This window comes from Apium graveolens, chromosome 6 (genome assembly GCF_009905375.1).
Source record: "Apium graveolens cultivar Ventura chromosome 6, ASM990537v1, whole genome shotgun sequence".
NCBI classification, from domain to species: domain Eukaryota; kingdom Viridiplantae; phylum Streptophyta; class Magnoliopsida; order Apiales; family Apiaceae; genus Apium; species Apium graveolens.
The window spans coordinates 33,047,491-33,071,731 of record NC_133652.1 but is presented as its reverse complement, the minus strand read 5'-3'; the positions used below and the strand labels follow the sequence as shown (position 1 = coordinate 33,071,731).

At 36.3% G+C, this 24,241-nt stretch overlaps 2 protein-coding genes across 2 annotated transcripts; one reads left to right on the top strand and one right to left on the bottom strand.

The window, feature by feature from the left end:
* Positions 1-16,882: 16,882 nt before the first annotated feature.
* Positions 16,883-17,278, bottom strand: LOC141664865 (protein FAR1-RELATED SEQUENCE 5-like). Its single transcript, XM_074470820.1, has one exon. It carries the CDS (start codon positions 17,276-17,278, stop codon positions 16,883-16,885), a length of 396 nt encoding a protein of 131 aa, XP_074326921.1.
* A 4,285-nt stretch (positions 17,279-21,563) lies between these two features.
* LOC141667157 (aspartyl protease family protein At5g10770-like) lies at positions 21,564-23,630 on the top strand. The gene is made up of 2 exons (XM_074473543.1): positions 21,564-21,820; positions 22,220-23,630. Exons 1-2 carry the CDS (start codon positions 21,649-21,651, stop codon positions 23,458-23,460), a joined length of 1,413 nt encoding a protein of 470 aa, XP_074329644.1. The 5' UTR covers positions 21,564-21,648; the 3' UTR covers positions 23,461-23,630.
* Positions 23,631-24,241: the final 611 nt, after the last annotated feature.

The window sequence follows — 24,241 nt, the reverse complement described above, 5'->3', positions numbered from 1 at the left end:
AAGCTAATGCAGTCAAGATATCAAATGAGTATGATGGGAGAACTTAGCTATTTTATGAGACTTCAAGTCAAGCAAAATGAAGAAGGTACTTTTATTAATCAATCCAAGTACACCAGAAATTTACTGAAGAAATTTGGAATGCAAGACTGTTCAACTGCATTCACTCCCATGACCACTGCAACCAAGTTAGATAAAGATACTGGTTCATCAGTAGATATTACTAACTACAGAGGTATGATTGGCTCTTTACTCTATTTAACTGCAAGTAGAACTGATATCATGTATGCTACCTGTCTTTGTGCAAGATTTCAGGCTGATCCAAGAGAACCTCATCTAATAGCTGTGAAAAGAATTTTTTAAGTACCTCAAGGGTACAGCTGATCTAGGATTGTGGTATCCTAGAGAATCAGATTTTAAGCTAATAGGTTACTCAGATGCAGATTTTTCTGGATGCAAAACAGACATGAAAAGCACTAGTGGAAGCTGCCAATTTCTAGGAGGCAGATTGATTTCTTGGTTTAGCAAGAAACATAAATCAATTTCCATATCAACTGCAGAAATAGAATATATTACTGCAGGAATCTGTTGTGGACAGATTCTTTGGATGAAGAATCAGTTACTGGACTATGGGTTAGAATTTTCTAAAATGCCTATTTACTGTGATAATCAAAGTGCTATTGCTATGACAGGTAATCTAGTTCAACACTCAATGACAAAGCACATCAGCATTGGGTACCATTTTATAAGGGAACATGTGATGGAAGGTACAGTGGAATTGCATTTTGTTCCAACAGATCAACAACTAGCAGATATCTTCACAAAACCACTATGTGAAGCTACTTTTACAAGACTAGTAAATGAACTTGGAATGGTTTTAGGTTCTTTCTCTAAATCTGCTTAGTTTTTGTTCTCATGCATCAGACTTTATGATCAGTGTTTACAGATTGTCTTATCTTTATGTAATCTGTGCTTAAATTGTAATACATTAAATGCTGATTATTATCTGATGTGGATCTATATACTCTGATAGTGATTTGCATGTTCTGTGACTATTCAATCCAATGAAGATAAATGTGCTAGATGTTGACCTAGTAGTCTTTAATATACTGGAAATCCCATGTTTAAATTAGTTGTTTATATGGAAATTCATTAACACAAGCAAATTCTGATTTTGAGTTTATTTAAATTTACTTTTTGTATCTTATTACTAAGTCACAAACTAGAGTCTTGCTTCTTATCTGTCAAATTTTGATATCAGTAAATCTTAAGGATGAACCATATGCTTGATAAGCCTCACTTATCTGAAGACAAGAAAAGAACAGAAAATTGAAGTCAGGTACTCCTTTGAGATCTAGAGTAAATATGTGGAAGGGAAGACCCAAGTGCATTGCTGGTATTAAGTAATATGCATTAGAAATGCAAATAAATTTTTCTTGGTGACTTTTCACATTCTCTAATTACTGGAAAAATACTCTAATAATAGCATAAATTCTGATAGCAGTTGTGACTCACTTACACTGAGAAACCACTGTAAAAAAGAATGTTAAAAGATGCATAAAATGAGCACAAACAGTTGAGGTGGATTCTTGCATAAATTTATTCTATAGTAGACTTCATTATTAATGACAGAGTTTAAGCACTTTTCTTAGTTATGCCTTATTTCTAAGATGTACTGAAGTTTATCAGACTTTAATCTTTATCTGATATTCTGCTAATGCACACACTCTCACTCCATATGAATAATGAAAATTACTGTGGTGATTAAGTTGTTTTTGACAAATAGTTAAGTGTTATTTGCATAAATTCTGAGGACAAGTTCTGATGGAAGTTCTGATGATTAAACTCTGAAAAAACAAGTCAATATTTGTATGAAGAGTCACAGATACAAATATTCACTTTTTGAGTAAAGAAGCCATGTTCTGATGACTGTTAAAATCTGATAAAAGTCAAGTTCTGATATTAAATCCTGATGCAAATTCTGATGCTTACATGGTATTATTTATTTACTTGACTTATTTGTTGTAAATACTGAAACAGTCATATTTAATCAGAATATAATTAGGTGAGATAAAAACAGTCATAATCATTTGGTTAAGTGGGAAACGTGTTTGTCTTGAAAAACCACATGTGCACATTAATTACTGCTTAGTTCTCGTGCCCACTAACTCCTGCTTTAACTTTTTACTGACTGTTCACATGTTGCCAGGTGTACATTGTCTGTCATGTTTCAAAAATATAATTGTTATCACATGGGATGTATAAATACGGGAGTTATAAGATTTTCTAATCTTTTACCTACTTTTCTTATTCTCTCATCTCTCTTATTTTCTCTAGCCCACTAATATTTTCTGAAGCTATTTTTTATACAAGCATTTTATCAAACAACTTACAAACACTCTTTTTCTCATTTGATTTTTCACAGAAATGGCACCAAAAGATATTGTTTTCAATGGAGCTAAGTTTGTTCCCAACAATTACTTGGATATTCTTAGCAAGGGTGAAGCTCCATCAGAACTTCACTTTATTCAGGACTTCCTTGCTAACTCTGAGATTGGGTATGCTTTGACCCAACCAGAAGCCATCTCTGGAACTCAAGTGCTGGAGTTTTGGAGAAGTGGCATGTATGATGATGGTGGTGCTCATGGGTCCCCAAGTATTATCTTTTCAACAGGGGAGGATGAGCATATAGTTACTTTGGCCACAGTTCGACAAACACTCCATCTGCCAGAAAATTGTACATATTCAACAGTTGAGGAGCCAGCTCTTCAATAGCTAATGGCCACTCTGGGCTATGAGAAGACCTTGGAAAAGCTGGGACAGTTGAAGTGACCCAACTTTAGGAGGGAATGGAGTTTCTTCTTTGATTGCATCACAAGAACCTTTGGAAACAAGTGTTCAAACTTTGATGCAATTCCTATCCTCAGTCAGCAAATTGAGTATGCTCTGATTACTCAATCTCATTTTGATTATGCTACTGCTGTACTAGGATTCATAGGGGATAGGATGACAGAAGATATAAATACTGTATATTTTGCTAGATTCTGTCAACTTATTTATAGCTTTTGTAACTCTGATGCACCCCAATTAGCAAGTGAGTTGATTTCACCATTTAAACTTGCTAAGAGGGCCTTTACTGACTTTTTATCTACTGATAATAAGAAGATTGTTTTGAGACTCCTCCAGATTCCTACTTCTATCAAACAGTTCTTGGTAAATTCTGATCCAGCCACATATTCTACCATATATCCTGATACCCAACCAACCCAACCTCCATCAGCACCTCCAACAACTACACAACCAACAACCTCTCAACCTCAACCAACTCAACCTACCATCAGAACTTACTTCCAACCATCATCCCAATCTTCACAACAACAACCATCAGCACATACCATCAGACCTTCATCTTCCAAATCTAAGAGGGCAAAGTCTATTTCTCAACCTCCATAAAAGAGAAGAAAGATGATTCTCAGGGATGAATCTGATAGTGAAGAAGAACAAGTATAGGTTCATGCATCAGAACATGTGACTATTGAAGCTGAAACTCTGGTTTTTCAGAAAGAAACAAATCCTGAAGTCTCAATCCCATAGATAAGTGATGAAGCTGAGGGTTCAGGTAATTTGAAAAGAAAGAGAACTGCTAATTCTGATGCTCAAACACCTCCTTCACTAGCAAGGAGATTAAAGAAAATGAGGGCTAAGAGGCACTTGGCTAGGCCTCCATCACAAGATACTGTTGAAGCTGAAGAAAGGGATCAGGAATCTCTGATCTCCAAAGAGCCAATTATCATTGAATCCCTTCCAGCACCAAGAAACACTGTTCCTGATACAGTGCTCACCCCTCCCGTATCTCCAATAAAAGCAACAGTTGATGCTGAAGAACAAACCACAAATTCTGAAATAGATATTCACAATCTGAATATACCAACTGTTCTTTATTTGAAAGCTCCAATGACAACAGCTCAGACATCTCAAGTCAACTCTCCAGTCTTAAATGCTGAGATACCATCTACACCAGCAACACCAATTCTGGAGATAAATTCCGATGCTCAGAATTTAGATGAGATTGTTCCAGAATCTCCAGTTGCTTCACACACTCTAGTACTATCAGAAGATAATGAGTCTTCCTCAATTTCAACAAACAGTGTTTCTGTTGATACTCCTGCTCCTATTCTGGGAAGGAGGCACTAATTGAGAAATTTGTTGAGCAAGCAGCACCTATTCCCTGGGAAGATACTCACAGAGGTGTGGAGTGGACCAAGAAGTGGAATGAAACTGATTTCATTGCAATCTCTAAAGTATTGACAGACCATATTGGTAAAGCTTATGAGTTGCTCACAAATGCTGATTTCAAGACACAACTCAAAGTCACAGCTACGTCTACCAAGAATCTTCAAGGTCTATACCATGCTACTCAAGAAAAGGTTGATAAGCTTCTTGAAAAAGCCGAAAAGCTAGATATGGAGACCAAGCTTGACAAAAAGAGGTTTATCAGACCTATTTTTGAAAAGGTTGAAGCCATTGAGAAGATTCAAGAGAAGCAACAGGCCCAAATTGCTGAGGTCCTGCAAAATCAAGCTTCTCAAAAAGATCAATTGGATGAACTCCAATCTCCAGTTAAACTTCTTCTCTCTTTTTTATTAACTGATGATGCCAAAAAGGGGGAGAAGATAGTTAAGTCCAAATGCTCTAATGATCAAGTACTGAACAAGAAAGATGATAAAGCTGATGACCAGGGAAACCCTAGCAAGGGTAGAGGTCAAGTTCAAGGTAAAGAGCACAACAACAAGGTTTCTTCTAGGAAACTAATTACTGATGCAAGCAGATCTTCTATTCAAAAGAAGACAAGTTCTGAAGCTGTTAAAACTCAAAATCTGATAGCAAGTGCTGATACTTAAATTCGGATATCAAGTTCTGATGAGCAAAGTTTGATGACAAAGCCTGATGTTCTGATACAAGATGGAAGTCAAGATTCTCAAAAGTTTATGCAAACTCTGAAGCTCAAGGGAAAGCAGACTACTGTCTACTAAAAAGATCCCAGGATTCAGACACTTGATGAGGAAATTGCTAGAAGATTATTTCTGAAGCATAATCCAGGAATGGACTTAGAAAATCTCAAGGAGGAAGAAGCTAGATTTAAAGCTGAAAAGACAAATCTAAAGCCAAAAGCATTTGTTGCAAAGAAACCTCCAAGGCCTAAGGTAAAAGACATTATGATAAAGGAGAAGTCACATACTGAGGCATCAAAGCCCAAAATAAGATCACAATCTGAGATTAATCCCAAAGACAAAGGGAAAGGAAAAGTTGATGAACCAATCAAGCCACTAGAGATGAAAATTCCTCAAATTCTGATAAAACCAGTGTGTAAAATGGTTCAAGTTACTGATAATACTCTTGCTGAAGATGAAGATGTTCAAACTCTGAAGAGAAGGAAGATTTCTGAAGAATCAAAGACAACCTCTGACAAGGCTCAAGTTGTTCAGAGTGAAGAACATCAAGCTACAACAGATACAGCAAGTTCTGATAAAGTCATCAAGACATCAACCTCTAACAGTGCTCAAGTTGATTTAAACAAGATGGAAGTAGCTGATAAAAAGAAACTTCTGTGGAAAAATGTCAAACCATCAGATCCAAAGAAAAGCCAATTGATGTCTACTTTCATGACTATTGGGTTAAATGCTAGAGAACCAAGAGACAGGGTTGGACTAGGTTCTGATGAAGCAAAGATCAAGACAGGAGTTGAAGTTGCTACTAGAGATCCATTTCTTTTGACTGACATACCTCTTGAAGATGTTACACAGAAACACCTTGATAAGGTTATCTCTGTTCAAGTGGTACTGGATGCTCATGACAAGCACAATGTCAAGGAAAATCTGATTCTATTTCTTGAAGATGGAAGGACATATCAGATGTCAGAATCAGATGTTCTAAACAAATCACTGAAAGAACTTCAATTCTTTCATTACCTTTTAGAGGTAAAGTCTGATATTACCAGGAGATGGTCAAATTTCATATTGAAGACCATCAGAGATAAAGCAAGAATTTTTGGTTCAAGAATTACAGAATTCATTCCTAATATTGTTGAAGATGATGGAAGTGAGATTCCATTGAAGAAGGATTATGCTAAGCTTGAAGTGTTACTGAATGAGAAATGTCTGTGCTACAATGAAGATTCTTCTCATCCTAGGGTAATAAGACTGAATGATGGTTTAGAAAGAAACCATATCTCTGCTTTAAGGACTGCAATCTACCAGATTGGGAGTCAAGATGAAGAAATGAAGCAAGTTAAAGCTACAATGTCTCAAGTCCTGAGGAGTAAAGAAGAAAAGCTGATATCAAGCTTTGTCAAGAATCATTATGGATTCAGATTGACTCAGTGAGATTGGTAAAAGCTACAAGGACTGTAAGTTGTAGTTAGTTATTTAGTTAAACTCTTATTTGCATTTGTACTTAAATGTTTTTGACATCATCAAATCTATTAACTTGTATATTTTGCATAATTTACAAGTTGAGGGAGATTGTTAGATATATTTGAGATGTCATGTCTAATATGATTCATGTTTAGTTTTCAGATCTTAACAAACAGGACATATCAGGACTTACTGAAATTAATACTTACTAGAAGTCAGAACTTAAAATCAGAACTTAAGGTCATATCAGAACTTAAGTGCGGGAAGACTTTCAGTTAAGGAAGGAAGCTGATTTATATGAGAAGATCAAGACTAAAACAAATGAAGATATGCATGGAAAGAGTTAGAAGACTGGAAGACTTGTAGAATATATCTGATTGATATATTTTAGGAGACATAATTATATTCCATATCAATTAGAAGTTATCATGTAACTGTGTACTATATAAACACAGACTTAGGGTTTACACTATATGTGTTATCATTATCGAGAAGATTATACATTGTAACCTAGCAGCTCTTAGTGATATTTGTTCATCACTGAGAGAGAACAATAGTTTTTATTGTAACAGAGTTTGTTCAATATACTTGATCTTTGTTACATACTTGTGTTAAATCGATTTGATTGTATAAACACTATATTCAACCCCATTCTACAGTGTTGTGTGACCTATGATTAATATTAACTAAAAGAAATTTGTTATAATTTTTAAGTAATATAAAAATATCAAAGAAGACCCGCACGAGTTGTAAAGCTAGTAACTTGTAGTTATTATAATTTGTTAACATCTCTTAAACACAACTCTTCTACTTAAAAGACAAACAAGAATCAGAAACCTATTTGATGATACTGAGAATCACCATCCAAAATATACTTAAGGAGGAACCGAGGAAGAGTTCAAGTGCTTGGTATAAAAGATGGAAGATGCACAATATACAAAATTAAGTCTTTGAACTCAAGCTACTCAGTCTCAAGTCTCTATACCAACAAAAACCTCTCTAAGATTTCATTAAAATTAAGTTTTTTTTACAACACTGATTCGAAGAAAACGAATCAGAAGAAATCAGGCAACTCAGAACATATTTAGGATAAGGAACAACTGTGATACGTTTGGATGGACATCATCACTTGACAGAACTGGAAGAAATGAAAAGGGAGTGACAGACTGACTGCATGTGACTAAAAAGCCAGTGAATTTGATCTTATATATGAACAAGTCAAGGCTATCAAAGAAGGTACTGCAGTTCAGAAGTCTATCTACATCTATGTCTTGTCTTTTGGACCCTCTAGAACTTATTAGCTACCAAAAATCCTTGTCATCAGAGGACAACACCCAATGTAAGAGTGTGTATGTGTTTCCTTAAACACATTCTGAAGTTTGTGCTTACATTCTCTTATTCTCTTGTTTTTTTTCTTTTACATCTGATTGTATGCAACATTTCATAATTTTCATGCTATATTTATCCATATTCGATATGCATCTTTAATTTAGGCACTACGAAATATTCCCTCACGTGATTGGAATTACTTGTGATCGTCATTACTTGTGACCGTCTAATAAGGGTCAGAGACAATTCACATGATTTAAGTTTGCACGAAAAATTCAGGAAAATTACTTTAGTTTCCCACTAGTTTCTTCCATCTGTTTCATTAGTCATTATAAATCACCTAGTTTTTAGACCCTTACTGAACTGTTGTGTTTGTAGTGCAGAGGGAAATGGCAGAAGGATGACACTATTTTGAGTGTAACAAGGCCAAAATTGTAGCAAAAAAACCTGATTTTCATGCTTAAATTGGTAATTAAAATAATTCCATCTATGTTACATTAGAGTTGCTTTAGTTTTTCAATCTACCCCGATATATATTTTTTTCGATCTTTCTAGGTAATGGTTATATGTTTTGCAGACCCACAAAAGCAATTGCATATGTAGCTATGAAAGTGTTACCAATGCAGCTCATGCCTGACGACAATGAGGGGAAGGCTGCAAGAGTGAAGATGTTAATGAAAGAGGGAGTGAACGTTTTAGTCCAATTTACCTGTTTGATGAAGGCTCCATTGATTATTAGATACATTGTGGCAAACAATTCACTTCCTCTTACCCTGGTTTCAATTTTGCCTATGGCCCTAAACTCCTACTTTGACAATGAGGTACATTTCAGTACTTAATTAACACTTCTTTCTTATAAAAAATAATATATTTGATATTTACAGTTGCTTTGTTTCGAAATGTTGACCTCAATGTATTGGAGATAAATCGACAATACAATAAATCGAATGAGCTCATCTATGCCGAGATCAATCTGAGCAAAATTTTAACTATTTGTTAAGGTGAAGTAACTGAAAAAATGTAAAGCATGCTGTTGTGAGAGTAATTTGGTACAACACTTTTTGGAGGAAATCGCTGAAATAACGGAAAAATGCTGAGATTTAGGCCCGAGAATAGGCCTATTTGTAATAACTATATATGCCCAACTTGCCGGAATCTGGTGGATAGCAAGGCTGTGATTGGACTGAATTTGCAAGGTGCTTGAGCTATAATGACTGAATAATTCCTACTCAGCCGTAGACATGCTCAAAACGATCTCATAAGATGCTTCCACTTGACGATTAGTATAGAAAATATGTGTAACCTCTGCAAATAGCCTGCATATCCTTCATTTATAGGAATCAAGTTCCTATATAATTCTATAGTCTTAGGGCTCCTCCATAATGGGCTAGTCATTTTTTCCTAAGCCCACAACAGCCTCCAACTAGGTTTAGGCTAAATCTAAAGAATCATACTCCTAATACATCACCAATCCTTATTTATCATTGTTGCTATTGTATTTATCCATCAAATATACGTATATTCCATATATAATATATATATATATATATATATATATATCGAGTAAATCCATTTATAAATAGTTGTAGACCACTACGAGTCTTATTCTCCTTCATGTCCCCGCCTAGAGTCCATTTCCAACTAGAAATCTAACTTTACAGCCCTCTCACCATACCCAGAATAGCCCGGCTAAGTGCCATTCCTGACTACCCTGGTGTCTTAGCATATTATGAGAAGTCTGGGACATTGGCTATTCTATAACAGGCCTCTCTTAGTGCCCTTACTATACCTCTCATAGCAAACCTTAATTAACATATAGATACTCTTACCATACTAGTCCATTCAGGTCCGAGATCCTTACTTTGCCATACAAAAAAGCCAATCCATTATGCCAATACATCCAATCCCTCTATGAGCCATAAATCCGGTCCATGGCTGATATTAGGCACAACACATGCCAATTTACCTGGTAGAAATAATGGAACAGTTCTTTTGTAGGCATTGTTGGATAAAACATCTGACACCAAATGATAAACAATGTACTTCATAATTTACATGTGTTTGGATTTAACTAGATAATGAGTTAAAACAAGCTATATGTATTTATAATTTTTAGTGGTTGGAGGTATTAATGTTTCATGGGGTTCGGTCTGTGACAACCGTTTGCCACAGACGTGTTATATAACAAACAGTTTGGTCGTTGGATGAAGTCAGGAACGGCTAAAATTAAAATAGCAATACACAGGGACCGCTAACATTATCTGTGGTACGGGCTAATTACGATTTTACCCCCGTACGCGGATGGCGGACAATGACCGCGGTCGGCGTTTATTTTTTTTTTTACTTGTAAAATATAGCGGTTTCCACTTGCAGCAAACGATAACATAGAAACACAACAGATAGAGGCGTGGCATACTGGGGAAAAAGAGGAGGCAAGACCAACAATTCCAATTATCAACTAATTTGATGGCTCCTTCCTTCCTAATTACGGGTACGTAATCAATTTAAACTCTTTTTCCTTATCGATTTGAATCCTTGTTATTTTGTTGGATGTGAATATTGCAAAATATTGATTATTTTCATGAATCTATGATAGTTTTGTTTGATTAATTCCATAGTTCGATAATATGTTTATATGCATTTATTTTTCTTTAATTTAAATTAGCGTCTTAATTCTTAGTTCGATAATATGTGTAAATTGAAAATTAGGGTTTATAATGTTGTTGATTTTACGGTTCCGAGTTTGGGGTTTATTATGCGTTTGAGAATGAGATTTTTTTATATTGTAATTACACGCATGAATGAGGCAATATTGAAGTTGCAATAAATTATGTGTTTTGGTAAATAAAATTTAATTCGAAATAATGGTATTTAATTGCAAATAAAAAAATTATAACATAGTGAATTTTATTTTATTGAAGATAATGGTTATTATTTCATTCTCGTGTAATGTTGAATACGCGGTGATTGAATTTTGTTTATAATTCTTTCAAGTATGGATGATTTTGATGATTTCGCGAATAAGTTGTCGGGTTTGAATGAGCATAACATTATTTGGGATAACCTTATCATGTTAGTGAGAATGTTTGGGACAGTGTAGGGAGAGAGGAGTTGGAGAGCTATTATGGAAATAAGTCGTTGCGCGATTGGAAGTTAAGAAACCCGCAGAGGGATTTGTTACACATGCTAGGGTTTGAGATATTTGCAAACCCTCATGTTGTGTTGGCTACTAATACTAAGTTGATATCAGCGTTGGTAGAGCGTTGAAGACCGGAGACCAACATTTTCTTTATAAGGCAGGGGGAGATGACTGTTACGTTGGAGGATGTGGGCTTCATTCTAGGGTTTCCTATTCAGGGTGATCCATTGACATGTGGGGTGATAGAGAACAAGGCTCAGTATATTGTTAATTATTGGTTTGAGCCTTTGACCGATGAGGATACGGGGGAGGCTTTGTATCGTTATAATATCAAGCTATCTTGGTTATGTGACAGATATGGTAGAGACAAGCCCGAGAAGAATAATATATTGGCCACAGTTATACATACGAAGGCGTATTTGCTATTCGTAATGGGTTGTATCCTCTTTTTTAAGAATAACGGGGTTTTTGTTCATGTTTGGTACATCCACCCTATGGTTAATATGCGGGAGATTCCTTACTATGGTTGGGGTGCAGCTGTGTTAGCTCACTTATACATGGGATTGGAGAATGCTGCAAAGAAGGGTAGTAAGATCATTGCTTGTTCTTCGTGGATGTTACAGGTTTGGTCTTATGAGAGTTTTTCTCACATTGGCGTGCCTGTATGGGACCCGATCAGGAGGATTATTCGGTTGCTGAGGGATGAGCTTATTCTACTCATCAGGGTATTATAAAGAAGCGCAGGAAGGGAGGTCCTCACCATAGTTTACCATTTTATAAGGGTGAGTTGGATGGTGTTGCTGGTGATGAGGTGGTTTGGAGGCCTTATGCTAGATTCGAGGAGGTTATGGACTTTGAGATGATACAGGCACATGTCGCTGGGAGTGGTCAAGTTGACCTCGTATGCTATGATGTGGTTGAGTGGCAGCATCCGGACAGGGTGAACAAACAGTTTGCTGCTAGTCCCCAGATTCCATGAGCGCCGATGAACTTGGTTGGTTATAGGAGGCCTAATGAGGCCATATTTGTAGGAGAGGATTGGCTTGTTCGACGGTTCATTGATATTGGCAGATGGGCCAGATTCTGTTCAGATTTAGATGGACTTGTTGATGACACAGTTGACAATGCTTTTTAGGATGATATCATGGCGTGGTATATAGATGTATCTCGTATACGAATAGGGAAGCCGGATCCACACCCTCAGCAACAGTACAAGATAATGGAGTTGTATGATAGCCTCGAGGGATATGAAGTTGTAAGTGTTTTATAAATTTTCATATTTCACGTTACACATTTTACACAACACATTATCTTATGAATTGCCTTCACACGTATTTCATCCTTCAGACATATTAACATTATGGAATTAATGATAAAATGTATATTTATGTTCATAGATGGTTATCGGGCTTAATATATGTTAAAGCAGTTGGATGCTAGGGTTCCTCCAGAGTTTGTGGAGGAGTTTGGGAGGATTTCTGGTACATTCCTTACAACTTTCACACGGTTGATGAGGAAGATTAAAGGACCAACCTATAGAGCTCCCACATTTGAGAACATCAAAGCAAATTTCATTGCACCTCCCACTGATGATATTGACATTGTAACCATTCATCCTAAGGATGTCAATGACTTGACACAACCATCCCAGCATGTGTCTCAACCTTCCCAGACTACTGATTCGTCTAGTAGACCTGCGAAGCTTGCATCCTGTAGGATGAAAGAAGAAAAGTGGAGTATTAAGAAGAGTTTGAGCATGAAAAAAAAGAATGAGATATATGCAGATTGGGGATGGGGCTTTGGCATGAAGCCGAAGATCCAGGGTGGCCTTACTGTTCAGGGCTATCATGTACATGCGCCTGCGATGCAGAGACTGGCTCCAGGAACATGGGTTGATAACAAGATCATATACACCTATATGGTATTATTCGTTATCCATGCATCTTAGTTTTTAAGCAAATGCATACATTTAACTTGATGCTAAATCTTTTTTTTGTTTATTTTTAGGGATTTCTAAGGAGTCGGGAGGAGGAGATTTACACTGCGGGTATATGGGAGAGGAAACCAGTCTATTACTTCATGGATCCCTACTTTATGGTACTTGGGAAAGAATATATGAATAAAATCAGAAGAGCATCTAAGATCGGTGGAGATACATTGAAGAAGGTATTGAATAAAACATTACGTAATTTTACTGGTTTTTTCACTGCTAATGTTGGGCCTTCTGTTCTCGAGGCGGACTAAATATTCCTCCCATGTTGTGTTGAATATGTGTATTGGGTTTTGTTCATATTCAATACTATAGAATTTGAGGGGCTCATCATATATTCATTTGAATGACGAGCCGTCATATTGGGAGGAAATACGAGTTGTGATATGGTCATTTAACCTTTTAATGTCTTCTATAAAGTCTTAAACAATCCTATATTGTATTTTAATGATTTATTCATGATTTCATTGCAGTCATGGTTGTTGCCGAGACTATTGCATATGGTACAGCCAGTCGAGGGACGTGACCCTGCTTCAGCAGAGGTCATACCTCTATCATCTAGACCAAAGTAGCGAAACTGCAATGATTGCGGTATTTATGTGATGAAATTTATGGACTATTTCACACAAGGATATGACGTAGTCTCGGTAGCGAATTGGTCACAAGAGGAGGTGGACACCTTTAGGTATCAGGTAGCGATGGAGCTTAAGCTTGGGAAGGCAAGGGGGATATCTGAGATTCGTATGCGCAAACGTCACGAATCTTGTAGTAGTTAGCTTCATTTCAAATACCTAGTACTTTGTCTATTTAGTTGGATTATGTACTAAGATTTTAATTTGGATTATGTAGGTAAATTTTAAATTTCAATTATGTAGTTGGATTATATAGTTGGATTTGGATTATGTAGGCGGATTTCAAATTTCGAATATGTAATTGAATTATGTACTTGGATTTTAATTTGGTTTTTACATTTAATTTGGTTAAATTATGGTGGCGCCATTTGGGTGCTTATTTTTGCTTGGTTTTGACAGGATTTGAGTGCTTGGTTTTGATTGTATGTGATTGTATGTGGCTGGGTGCTCTGTTTGCAGGCTGCTGATTCAAAAATTAAACACCAGTACCAACCGCGAACATTGTCCGCGGTCCATGTTTTTGTTTTTTTGTCTCCGCAACCTGGAAATAGAGCACCAAAACACAACACCAAAAGAACTTCTCAAAACAGAGCAATAACCTTCTGTCTCTATTTCTTATTTTTTGGAAGTTAGCCTTAAACTAACTTTAAAAGATCTTAATCGCTTTCAAAGACCTTAAATTAGATTAATAAATGATTTTTTGAAAAAAAATTACGTTTTTCAATTTTACAATAAAATGAAAAATCCTTAAAAAGTCAACATAGTGTACAAATTGAACAAAAAATCCAATTTTGCTCGAAACCAAGTTTTTAAAAATTATAAAAACGTTAAACATCATTTTGGTAATTAGACTTGTCATTTCTAATTTTTCTATTTTTAAAATATTCTATTTTTAATTTAAAAAAAATAAAAGTTGTTCCACTAACATACTTGAAATCTTAAATTTCAACAACATACTTGAAATCTTATGAAATACATACAATCCACTAGAATCCACTGAAAATTATGAAATACATTGAAGCGGCTGAAAATTATATAATCACTAGAATCCATTAAATATTACGAAATACATAGAAACAACTGAAGATTACTTAATCACTAGGATCCAATGCAATTTCCAAATATATTAAAAATGTACCTAATGTTCGGTCCTCTAATAAAAAATACCTCGTATGTTAGAGAGACCCCCGAATAACCGGTATTGAGAAACTCCTTGAGTAGTATCCATGAAACATGCAATATAGTAGAGCACAAGTACACAACCATCACGGATATGCCCTTGCGTAAGCTTCCATGGGTGTGTGTTGGAGTCATTCCAAATGGTTACGGGAATGGTACTCGAGACATCGTAGAGACGAAATCTTGCAAAACATGTCCCGTGTTCCCTCTCCATCCCTCCCGTTTGGTATGAAACTCAACTCTTCATATATTCAATACGCATTTGATCCATATTACAACCCTCACGAGGCCTCATCTTTAATACGGCAATCCGACCACATTAAACTAGCTTACCACCATTCCATCCAGATTTTTTCCATCTGCCAACGGGCGTGTTGTTACCCAAATTCAAGGTCGGAAAGAAGTACGCATCCGGATGAGAGATCACAAAGTATTTGTGTTCGATACAACCCATCCAATTACACGCCTCGATCCAATTTTTGGCCATATAAGCCTCCTCATTGGGCGGGTACAAGTCGTTTCCTCTTCCTCCACAAGGGGTGGCTCATTATTGTCCACAAGGGGCATCAACTCGCGACATGCCTCTTCTATCTCACTAAAGGTTGGTGAGACCTCAACTCCCTCATCATTGTCTTCATACCATGAGTCGCTTGGTTGGGAGTCCGAGAAGGTGTTGCTAACGTGGACAACCGAATCACAATTATGATCGAAGTTGTTGTCACCACTATACCTGCTAGCCATTTAACCCATAACAATAAAACATAATTATATGACATAATTATATAAAAATAAAACATAACAAAAAAAAAAGCAAAATTAAATACTAAAGTTGCAAATTCATTAAAAGATTACAACATTCCGTTACAAATACTACACTACTAATTATATTGCTCTTCTTGAGCATTTTTAAGATCTTCTAGACTAGTAGCACATTTTTTTTATCATGGCCTTCCTTTTGACAATAGGTGCACTTTCCGGAGGCTTCTCTTTTTTATCAACCGATTCTATGGGACTTTTGAAATGGATGTCCTTTTTCCTCCCTTTAGTTTGGGACGCAATAGGGTCAAGAATTGGTTCTTCATGGCTTGCATTTGGAGCATGAGAATTGCTTTCGTAAGAATTAATTCTATCAACGCCCATTCTTTCGAGAATTGGCATTTCTCGATTTATCACTCCAACGGCGTAATCATACCGCCCCTTAGATGCAATGCCACTTTGACAAAAACTCATGGTTAACATTGTCATGCTATTAAATCGATCGATTGAGGTCATCTCACGACTTTGTCCAATATCCAAATCATAAGGGAACACACCATCTACTCTATTGGCATGCATTGTCCACCTCGAGAGTATGAAACACAGGGGAATTTTCAAAATTCATTTCTTAGTGAAGATCGTCAATAGGTGTCTACAAGTTAGCCCCGAATGTTAAAACATTCTACACATACACATTCCCATCAAGCTTACCTTGTCAAATGTAACAAAATAAATTTTTCTTCTCATATGCTCAAACATGGGCCTATACAAACCATAATACATATAGATATCCCCTTGTATCTCCCCATATTCACAAGTTCGTCGATTTTTTTCAACAAAGTATTTTGAAAACTCAACCAATTCATCTTGAAATCTTGTAAACATTTTCTTAGTGTAAATACAAGAAGCAGGATACTCCATTGTGTTATGCATTTTTATGAAATGCTTTAGATTAATCATGACATAATCTTCTTCCTTCTCCCTCATGAATTGCCTTCACAATGCTTTTTGGGCATTTTCAATGAATTTCTTTAACCCAGTTGCCGAACTCACATAACTATCAAAGAAAGAATTCATCCCCTCACTCCTCGAAGTACTATATTGAAACACTGAAAATGTGTTTCTAGTATATGCAATACTCCACTTGCGCTTCAACTCATATAACTCATATAACCATTTATGCTCTTACAAATGATATTTATCCACAAATGATTCCCATCTAGCCTAAAAAATATCTTCGATGAGGGAATTATAAATACAATGGTTAAAGTCTTTCTTGAATTCCGGGAAAGCTGAATAATAATGAGCTAATTTCTAGGGGAATTTTTGACTTATGTGCCAAGAACACAATAAATGAGTAGTATTCGGGAGTACATCTGGAATAGCGTGGTCCATGGCATTATCTTGATCAGAAATTATAGTCATTGGAGGCTTATTCCCCACACCTTCAAGCCAAGTATGAAAAATTCACCCGCATTAGTGCAAACCTAAAAATCATCGATTGATAATGATGGTTCACTCCGGTAAATGGGACAAATGACACTGCATATCTATTTATCCGATAAGCCCTATCAAAAATAACATCGCCAAAATTTTGGTAGGCCATTAAACATCTCAGATCAATCCATACAAGACACTTTAAATGATTATCTTCATCAACTTCGGTCCTAATAAAATATTTAGAACCACTTTCTTCATTCAACCTATGTAACAAGTCTAACCCCGCTTGGACATCACTAATATCAAATATTTTCTTCCTCTCATCTCTTATCACATTCCTAACATGTTGAACATTGAAATTAACTTTATCATTACCTCCATGAATGTTAACAATGACATTCATCACTAGAAAATTACGAACCCCCGTACCATAAAGAGTTTTAATCAAACTACGGGTAACGGTATTAACATGTCTTTCGCGTTGTACCAAATTTATCTTACTAGGGGAAACAAGACCGTGGTTGTGTACCAACTCAAGGCTAGTTATCTCCCAAAGACGTTTATTCTTTTGCACTCACTTTTAGGAAGAATCTCTCGACGCCGTTTATTTTTACTACTCTCAACGATGACATTTTTCCCCGAAAGCCTACAAACATATAGATGACCATATATATCATTTTCTTTATTGCGATGGGTCGTTTGAATTTTAATGGCAAATCCATTTCTAAAGCATAAGCCCTAAAAAAATGACCGGCCTCATCCAAACTTTGAAAAAAATGATTCATATATGGAACCCCATTATCATCAACATTTTCATACATATTTGCATCCTCTAAATTATCATTTTCATCCTCACCCTCACCCTCAACATAATCATTTTCAAATTTATTTTCACTTTCTAAGATTTCATCTTCCTCAACATCAACAAAATCTTCATGTAAATTAATAAATTCTTTAATTTTTCCAATATTATCTACAAACTCATCATCTTCAACAAATTGAGGGGTTTTAGGTTATTCACTAATATTTAAATCATCAAGATGTAAAACATGACCAATGCCCTCTTTTTTCTTATTTTTACGTTTATGACGAAATATACGAGCAAATAAATTATCCGTCATAACAAATTAAAATTGAAGAGAAGGAATATATCTTGAATTGAGAAAGTTGCTTGAATTTCTTCACAAAAAAGCCTCAAAATCGCCTAAATGTTGAAGCACTTGGAGAGAGTTGTTTATGTGATTGATTAAGCACAAATGAGGGAGGGAATGGGACTAGCGTAGATAAGGAAACAGTCACCTACCGGGGACAATGTGCGCGATCTGTCCATACGGTCTGTTGACATTATCCGCGGTCCATGTGCAATTGCTGTTTTAATCTTAGCCGTTCCTGGATTTATCCGACGGCTAGAAAACTGTTTGTTGCTTAACTGGTATGTGGTACCGTCCCCCATGTTTCATTGTGCATATGCATGAACCATGCGACAGCTTTATATTATCGTCCTAACCATGTTGCAATGATTTGTAGGGATGATGAAAGGGCGAGGGATTTCTTGGAATTCAATATCTACTTGGATGATAGCATTGAGGTTAAGTTTGCATGAAAAAATCAGGTAAACTACTTAAGTTCCCCACTGGTATCTTTTTTTGCAGAAGTGCTATACATCATTTAGTTCTAAAAATCTTATTGATCATTTTTACTTCCGAGGAACATGGCAGAAAGAGTACAGCCTTAAAAGGATCAAAGCCAGTATTGTAAAAGCACCGACGAATGTAAAATGCAGAGAATTTGGAGAATGCAATTAAGAGAGGTACTTTTTGATACTTTATGTTAAATCAATGTTATTTGATCTGAGAGCAGAGAGGCTGACAAAATAGAAACACACAGACTTGTCATTCTACCGATTACAGCCACACAATTATAATTGTAAACCTTGATAGCCTTAATTGAGTATAAATTAATATGAGATAAATGTAGATATATTTTTTAAAACTTCTACTGTATTTCCTTTATAATCCCCTAAAGCTGGGTCTTAGGAGAGGCTGCCAGCTTGTCCAAATGAGACTGATGAAGTTTTACTGGTAACAACTTTGTAAAAATATCCGCAGCTTGATTCTGAGAGGAGACATGTTGAGTTTTAATGGTGCCTGATTTGAGATGATCTCGGACATAGTGACATTCTAATTTGACATGTTTAGTCCTCTCGTGGAAGACTGGGTTTGCAGAAATGTTTAAAGCAGGAACAGTTGTAGGTAGATTTTGAGTCTGTTTTCAAGGAGAGCAGGTAACGAAGTTGCTTCACGTGTAGTAAGGGACATGGCCCTATACTCGGCCTCTGCCGATGATCTTGCAACAAAATTCTGTTTCTTGGACTTCCAGGATATAGAAGGACCCAAAAAAGTACAATAGCCAGTCGAGGATCTCCTAGACACTGAACAAGAAGATAAGTCACCATCACAATAGGCAGTGAACTAATCTGCTGCTGAGTCTGAAGCAAAAAGAATACCTTGTGAAACATAACCTTATAGAGATATCTTGGAAGTCTGAGTGTGCAGCTTGAAAATAAAAAGTTGGTGGTTTCTTCTACTAGAGATGTATTTTCACTAAATAATTTGCCAGGGAAGGAATGTATGGTTTGGTGTACAAAGCAATCCACGAGTCATTGCAACAAGTTATCGCTGGGAAAGTACTTAATGTTGAAGTACACGGAGCTGACAAGAATTTCGTGGCAGAATGTGAAACATTGAGGAACATTCACCACCAAAATATATCAGAAGTATCACAGCTTGCTTAAGCACCAACTCTAAAGGCAAGGACTACAAGGAATTGGTTTTTAAGTTCCTGCCGAATCAGAGTCTAGACAACTTGTTGCATTAAGTCCATCTGAACAAGCAATTAATATGAACTAAGTCCATCTGAACAAGCAAATAATATGAACCAAGTCCATCTCAACAAAAAAATAATATGAACTTAACTCTATACCAGAGGCTATATATTGCCATTGCTGTTGTGTTTGGCTAGATTTTTCTGAAATAGTACAGGTGACATTAATCGAGCATGAACCAGTTCAATCGGTGTTTGAGGTACAGTTGAATATGTTCCCCCAGGTAATCAGTATCACTCGTTTTTCTTTGTTCTTCATATTTCATTTCTATAAAAGTATGAAACTGTTATTTGGTGCATCAAACTATCAAAGTGACTGTTTATGTTGGTTAAACTGGACGGGCATATATGATCTAAAGAAACAAGATTAGAATATAGACACTTGAGGAATGCAAAATTGTAATGGGCATTTTTAGACTAATATATACAAAACATAAATTTGTGCTGAAAATAACTAATCCTTTTGTTGTACAGGTATGGTATAGGTGGAAACTGGAAAGATATCAGAGGGAAAGATGTACAGCTATGGAATTCTTCTATTAGAAATGTTCTTCGGGCAAAAACATAGAGGTAACAGTGAGTTTAATTAGAACTTCACGAAATTAGGACAAGCATTGCTGAAGTTTGGGTTTCACTACAATCAAAAATCAGCTTAGTAAACTCTATTTATCAGTGGTCGTTTATTTATTTGGCAAGAAAGGAACAGGAGATTATTCCGCTCTGGTGGTAGATTGGTGGGCGAGTTGATGAAATCTAGAGTGAGAGAAGATCAAAGTTTATTATTAACCTCAGCTTTTTCCTTTAATCCAATAAATGCATGTTCTATTTATTAGCTTTTTGGTGTTTCTTCTGTAAGTTGTATTGTCCTATTTTTTTCCTTCTTTTTTAGGCATAAGTTGTATTCTACATTTCTACTTACTTTGTGTTGTTGCTTATGTTCTCTAGTCGCTAAGGCTAGTTCGATCATCGAACTGCTTTCTCTAGCCTCAGTGTCTGAGTTGGAGATTGTTCCTCTCATAGCGCCCTAGGGTATGCCCTAGGCATTTGCCTTGTTTTCTTGGGTTAATACAATTATTACTTGACAAAAACAAGAAGAAGTTTTTTAGATGCAGACGAGGGTATTGAGTTTTTATTGACAAGCTTTGACACTTTCATGTACAGTGCAACATGAAGCAATTGAAATAAACCATGAGTAACTGATGTTTTATAGTTAGATTGACAAATACTGATATAATGATGATGATAAAAAAGGGATACATCAGGTGATTAACAGACTCAACAGTACTGCATACTTAATATGTGCTGCTGTAGTAATGTAGTTCCCCACAGATCTGTAAAAGAGAAAAAGTGAATGAAGGATTCAAGTTAACTAGTATAAGATGTCAATTACATAGCTGCTGGCTGCTGCAAGGTGCTGAGTGGCTGAATGCTGACATAAGGTATTTCACGTCAGCCGTAAGGTCTCCAATAACCTAAGAAGTTTAACAGAGAATCTTATCAAGAAAAATTAAAAATTATTTCAGCCAAGTATTTGTCGGAATCTTCATTCTCATAGCGAAAAATTGTGGAAGAAAAAGTCCCAAGAGACCCTACAGGAAGAAGAAACCAAGCTTGGCCCTATGGGAAGAGGAAACCAAGCTACCTGTTAATATCACTTTGTCATGTGAAAACAACAGCTAGCTTGAAGACATAGGAAGCAAGAACTCTGCTGGAGACATCATGTAATCGAGACACTGGCCGTTCCACCATAATGTGGACTACATTAACTTGTTGAAAATTCTTCTTATAGTTGATAAGGGTAATGGAGGCAGGAAGAAAATTGGCAGTGCATAACAGTCTATAAAGTAAGACTTGCTTTGCTCAAAGGGTAATCCCATTGCTTCCTCCACCATGTCTCTTCACTTATTTTCTCTAGTAATATCAACTTTAGGCCTATTTTCTGCTTTCAATAATGGAAATGCAGCTGTTGATCGAAACCTAATGGCTGCAGAAACACATGATTTTCACATCATCACAGTTAGTTCTTTGCTACCTGACTCTGCTTGCGGCTCCTCTTCAGAAGGTTCCTAGCTCCCCTCAAACTCTTTTCATGTTTAAAGCTCATTTTAATTTCTAGCTTTCTTTAAACTCTTGAATAGTTGAATGTATAATATATAAGCATATCTGCTGTTATCTGTGCTGTGATCTGTGGCCATGTATGCACACAGCACTGGTCTGTTATTAAACAACAGGCTGCTGGTAGCCATAATATACTACTGTATACCTTGTATATTGGTGCTATAAGAATTTACTACTTTTATATCATTATCTTCACGTTTCAATAACAAGAAATTAAATTCTTATGCACATGTTTGTCTTATGGAACCTTCAAATTTTTTGTTAGCAAAAGTGATGGATATTACTGAGTTAAACTGATAGGATTATTACTAATTTTAATAATGCATGACTTATTATTTAACAGGCCCCAAACTACCATCATCATCACTCAAAGTTGTACACAGATATGGAGCGTGCCACAAACAACACAAAAGTGATTCTGCACCTACACCATCCCAGATCCTAACTCATGACGAAGCCCGAGTTCATTCAATCAACTCACGGATCATTGGCTTCGATTCAGTTGGAAACACATTTCCTTCCACTGAATCAGTCACACTTCCCGCAAATTCAGGCTTATCATTAGGCACTGCCAATTACGTCGTCAACATCGGTCTGGGATCACCAAGAAAAGACCTATCATTAGCTTTTGATACGGGCAGCAGTCTTCCATGGACACAATGTGAGCCTTGCGTTGGATTATGCTACAAGCAACATGATCCAATCTTCAATCCCTCAGAATCCACTAGTTACGCAAATGTATCCTGCAATACGGAAATGTGTAATCAACTCAATATCCGCGGATGCAGCGGGACTACCTGTCTCTACGGAATCCGGTATGCTGATAAATCTCTCACAATCGGTTACTTGGCAAAAGATACATTAACACTATCTCACACAGAGATCATCCCCGATTTTTACTTCGGATGTGGCCAACAATATGAAGGTTATTTTGGCCAAATCGCTGGAATAGTCGGACTTGGTAAAGATAAATTTTCAATTATTTCACAAACATCTATGAAATACGGCAAAATATTCTCATACTGTCTACCATCAACTTCTAGCAAACCTGGTTACCTAACTTTTGGAAAATCAGAAATTTCGAAAGCCATACAGTACATTCCACTTGCCAATTCAAAAGAGTTCTACTTCATAGATATTACCGCGATCTACGTTGGTGGTCAAAAACTTCCAATAAGTCCAACTGTATTCTCTACATATGGATCCATCATTGATTCTGGCACGGTCATCACACGACTGTCATCGGAAGCATATACTGCATTAAGAAACACTTTTAGACAACAAATGTCCATGTATCCGATGGGACAACCGTCCAGAACATTGGACACTTGTTATGACTTCAGTAAATACACGGTAATGAAGATTCCGACGATCAGTATTGTGTTTTCTGGGAATACGAAAATTGATCTGGACAGTACAGGAATTTTGTATGGCTTCAGTTCGTCGCAGGTCTGTTTGGCTTTTGCTACGAATACTGGTATTACTAATCTGACAATTTTAGGGAATGTTCAGCAGAAGACCATGCAAGTTGTTTACGATGTGGCAGGAGGAAAATTGGGATTTGGACCAAATGGATGTGCTTAGCCATGTCAGTAAGTTACTTATAAGTGTTGTCAAGAAATGTGCCCGTGAAATCCCTGCTTTAGTTGGCTCTGCAAATTATATGCATTTGCCTTGTATTATTAACATGTTTTAATCTGGCATTGTTGAGTCGAGCAATGAGGACAAAATGAACAAATCACTTTCTGCTTGAAGTACACTATAATTACTATGCCTAAATGTAACTACCCAATTCTATCAGCACTAAATCTAGTGGCAGGTCCGCAAATTTTTTCAGTGGGTAACCATAAAAATAACAGAATCCAGAGAAAGCGGTATAGCACAATAACATTAAATTCTATATTTTAAATAAAATTTTACTACATAAACCCAATAATTTGTAATGATATACAATGACCGAAAACTGCAACTTGGCATAAAAAGGGAAAGGATCAGGTAGTGGAAGACTGACCATGAAAAATCTCCTTGCAGACACATAAACCAGTAGAATAAGAAAATTTTGTTGACAGACTTATCTGCACTGCAATCTTTCTAACTTTTGATGTATGAAATAGGAACAAAAATACTCCAATGTGCTGCTTTCATCCCCTGCATCCGTGTACAAGTACGAGTGTCAGTTTTCGCAGTCGTAATTGTCTTAACAACCTTAAGAATATCTGTAAACAACACCTTAACACACTGTCTAATGATACAACTGCAATACCAAAAAAGAATGTACAAGTAATGTCAAATGAACAATAAATTGCACACCAACTTGGAGTTGATAGAAAAACAGACTAAAATAACAGGAAAACCAAGAGAGATG